Source organism: Microtus ochrogaster, chromosome 8, assembly GCF_000317375.1.
Source record: "Microtus ochrogaster isolate Prairie Vole_2 chromosome 8, MicOch1.0, whole genome shotgun sequence".
Lineage (NCBI taxonomy): Eukaryota > Metazoa > Chordata > Mammalia > Rodentia > Cricetidae > Microtus > Microtus ochrogaster.
The window spans coordinates 33,894,820-33,898,162 of NC_022015.1; the positions used below are offsets into that span (position 1 = coordinate 33,894,820).

Genomic DNA, 3,343 nt, shown 5'->3' on the forward strand with positions numbered 1-3,343 from the left:
GGAACATCTGTACACTTCAGAGAGGTGGTAGGAACTGGTGAGGCACCTTTTACCCTCTCAGGGAGTTAAGATTGCTAGGCTCTAGACACTGATGGGACAGAGGCCTGAGGCCACATAGAAAACACTAGGGCCCTATTTCCAGAGTCCCCCATCATCGGTCAGAGGGATTCAGGACTCTGGGGCAGGGCAGGTCTTATACTCTGCAATTCTTGGGGCTATATTTCATGGAACCCAGAATGCAGGAAATGTGTTTCCTGCTGAAGACAAGGAATACCATACCCTTTTACTCTTAAGCCCCCCTCCTCCCATTACTTAAAGGACAATAGGTCACTTTTCATATCACCTGACTATTCTTGTGTTGCCTAATGCTTTCTGCAGGAAACACAGACAGCTGGAGCAGGCAGAAGGAAAGGGCTGCACAGTCCAGGGGCCCCAGGCTGGCCACCGCAGCCTCTTCTCAGAAACAAGAACAAGGCAGATGATGAGGCCCAGGTTCCCAGTATCTTCTGTGAGGCCACAGGCACTATACCTCCTACTCCCAGCCAGAGACAAGTCAAGACCATCAAATAATTTACTGTGATTCAACCTGTGCCCCATAGGCACCCGGAGGGAACTGAAAGGGGTTGAGGGCTGGGGTGCCAGTGGCAATAGGGACAGTTCATGACAGTCAGTTCAAATTGTCCATGCGAAGGTCTTGATCTCTCTGTCCACCATCCCTGGACTGGACTGGCTCCAGCATCGCTTCCTTCCTTCCTTCCCTCCTCTTTCCTTCCTTCCGTCTGCACCTCCTCCCTGCATCCGGCACCTCCACGTCCTGAGCCTGTGCCGAGATAGGCACAAAGGACACCACTGACCGCAGGCAGGGGGATTGGCAGGATGGGGGGGAGCAGGGACATCAGAGTGGATATGAAGTTCATCTGGCTAGCTGGGGCCACTGCCCCAGACGTCTGCTGGTCCCTGCCTCACCTGGCGTCAGGACAGCACACACTTGCAGCTCATGCAGCCGGGGCCACTCTCATCAGGAGGGTTCAGCTTCCGCAGTTTATGCTGCCGGATCTCACGTACTAGCGTATAGAAGGCATCCTCCACACCCTGGGAACAGAGGGGCTGGATCAGAGGGGACTCTGAGGACGAAATGGGTGCTGTCTAGGTAAGAAACTCCCTGCCTGGATCAGGGAACACCCCGACCCTGGAAAACAACCCTTCCTCACTGCACAACCAAGACAAATAGGGAGGTGGGCTCTGCCCATCTAACAGGCACAGGGCACTCTCCTTAAGCAGACTCACTCCAGAATATCCTTGAGAAGTCAGAGCCATTCAACTGAGGGCTCTCCCAAGTCCCCAGTATGGCTCAGGTATGAACACCCTGACCACACTTAAGGGCTCAAAACTAGCAAGTACCCATAGGACACTATGGGGACAGGAAGGACTAGGCCCCTGGGTCACCGCTCCGGCCTGGCTCAGGGCAGCTCTCTCCATGGACCCCTCTTGCCCTGGTGCTGTGTCATCTCAGAACTGCAGGGCATAAGCCCAGACCTTGGCCCTTGCCTCCCTCACAGCCCTGCCATCTGGGAGACTTACAGCATGGGGGCCGCTGGGTCACATGGGTCCCGGGGGGGTCCCAGAGGGTCCCGGAGCTGGAGCCAGAGCGGCTGCCCTGTGTTGAGGGAGAGGGCGATGAGCTCCGCTCCCTGGCTGGGGTAGGGTGGGGTAAATCCCTGACTAGCTGCAGAGAGTGAGGAGCAAGCTCACCTGCCGGGTCTTAGCTGATGTCTCAATGTAGGGGATGCCGTAGCTGCGGGCAAGGTCCTGGGCCTGCCGAGACTCGACAGTACGAGCGGCCAGGTCACACTTGTTCCCTACAAGCACCATTGGCACATCGTCTGAGTCCTTCACCCGTTTGATCTGCTCCCTGGAAGGGGATGAGGAGTGTGTGAGCCAGCTAGCAGGCTCCAGGCATGGCTGTATCCAGGACATTCAGGAGAAGACATAAAGCCTCAGTGTGCACACAGAACCTTCTTCACCTGTGCCATGGGCTCATGGGCTAGCCATAGGTGGCTTACCTGTACTGATGGATGTCTTCAAAGGACTTGGTGTTGTTGATGGCAAACACACAGAGGAAGCCCTCCCCTGTGCGCATATACTGGTCCCGCATGGCACTATACTCCTCTTGACCTGCTGTGTCTAAGATGTCCAGCAGACACGTCTCCCCATCAATGACCACCTGCTTCCGATAGGAGTCCTGCAGAAGAACAGAGCTTAGGGGCTCCACCTCTCCTCAGACAGACAAGTCCACAGACCTGGTCCACCCTTGCACCTCTCATGCCCTGACGGGTCAGGTGGGAGCCAGACCTATACCACCTGCAAGCCTTGGCTGTGTGGGCCTGTCCTGACTCTTACCCATGACCACTGCCAGAGCCTAGGCAGGTAGCTAGAGCTCACCTCTATGGTGGGGTCATACTCGTCCACGAAATGGTTCTGGATCAGCTGGATGGTCAGGGCACTCTTTCCCACGCCTCCAGCGCCCACCACCACAAGCTTGTATTCTGTCATCGCTTCTATAGGGGCTGCCACTCCAGGAGCTCCTGCCCCACCTGCCAATGAGAACCATACTTAGCCAGGCCCAGACCACTTGAGACTGCTAATAGGTGCCTGACCCAAAGGCCCTCTCCAGCATTGAGCAGACAGGCCAGCCGCAACAGTGGCTCAGTCACTCACCTGTGGCACCTCCAGCTGGGACAGGGAGGTCCCCCACCTCCTCCAGCAGCACTTAATGGCTGTGTGAGGAAGCAGGGAGAGGCCCCCAAGGCAGGGCTGACAGCTGAGAGCTTCTCCCAACCACGCACCCAAATTAGAAGTCGCTAGGTAGGCAGAAAGCCTCAACTGGAGGCGCCTGAGGGCTGAGGCCACCCCCCCAAAAAACAGGTCCTGCCACAGCGGCCTCAGCGTGCCCAGGCAGGCCAGTGCCAGCCTACAACCGGCTCCGGCCCGCCGGCATGTGGGTGCAACCGACAAGTATTTACTGAGCGCCTACTGCATGCCAGGCGCGGTCCTGGCAGCGGGGGAAGGGAAGGGACCCTGCCCTCCGCTGAGACAGACCTTCCACAAGAGGCCAGCGAGCCTTCGGCAAGGAGGGGGGAAAAAGCGGCTGAGGGTGTGGGAAGCAGGTGACTGCAGGAAAGACTCACAAGGGGCGCGAAGGGTAGCTGGGGAGCAGAAGGCCCTGACTGGGGCCAGGCGCGGGTGTCCTTGCAGCCCCGAGGCCGGAGCGTGATGGCCGCGGGGCACAGAGTCTCCGGAGGCCCGGGCGGCGCCTGGCCGGGAGGGCGGCCACAGGCGGGGC

General features: G+C 58.3%; 1 protein-coding gene across 2 annotated transcripts; it reads right to left on the reverse strand.

Annotated features, from left to right (window-relative positions):
- Positions 1-550: 550 nt before the first annotated feature.
- Positions 551-3,268, reverse strand: Hras (HRas proto-oncogene, GTPase). Of its 2 annotated transcripts, XM_005351500.2 has the most exons (6): positions 3,189-3,266; positions 2,443-2,594; positions 2,064-2,242; positions 1,753-1,912; positions 967-1,092; positions 551-820 (listed from the first exon to the last, which is right to left on the reverse strand). In XM_005351500.2, the coding sequence occupies exons 2-5, from the start codon at positions 2,551-2,553 to the stop codon at positions 973-975; spliced, it is 570 nt and encodes a 189-aa protein (XP_005351557.1). In that variant the 5' UTR covers positions 2,554-2,594; positions 3,189-3,266; the 3' UTR covers positions 551-820; positions 967-972. The 2 variants fall into 2 exon arrangements, with proteins under 2 accessions (XP_005351557.1, XP_026637543.1); XM_026781742.1 differs by having other exon boundaries at positions 554-1,092; positions 3,189-3,268.
- Between the last annotated feature and the right edge of the window lie 75 nt (positions 3,269-3,343).

What these genes read in the sequence shown, in the direction of transcription:
- Hras (XM_005351500.2), bottom strand. Translation starts at nt 2,553, where the DNA reads ATGACAGAATACAAGCTTGTGGTGGTGGGCGCTGGAGGCGTGGGAAAG. An exon ending in AGTATGACCCCACCATAGAG is followed by an intron (nt 2,243 to 2,442) that starts GTGAGCTCTAGC and finishes GTTCTTCTGCAG; the next exon opens with GACTCCTATCGGAAGCAGGT. An exon ending in GAAGACATCCATCAGTACAG is followed by an intron (nt 1,913 to 2,063) that starts GTAAGCCACCTA and finishes ATCCCCTTCCAG; the next exon opens with GGAGCAGATCAAACGGGTGA.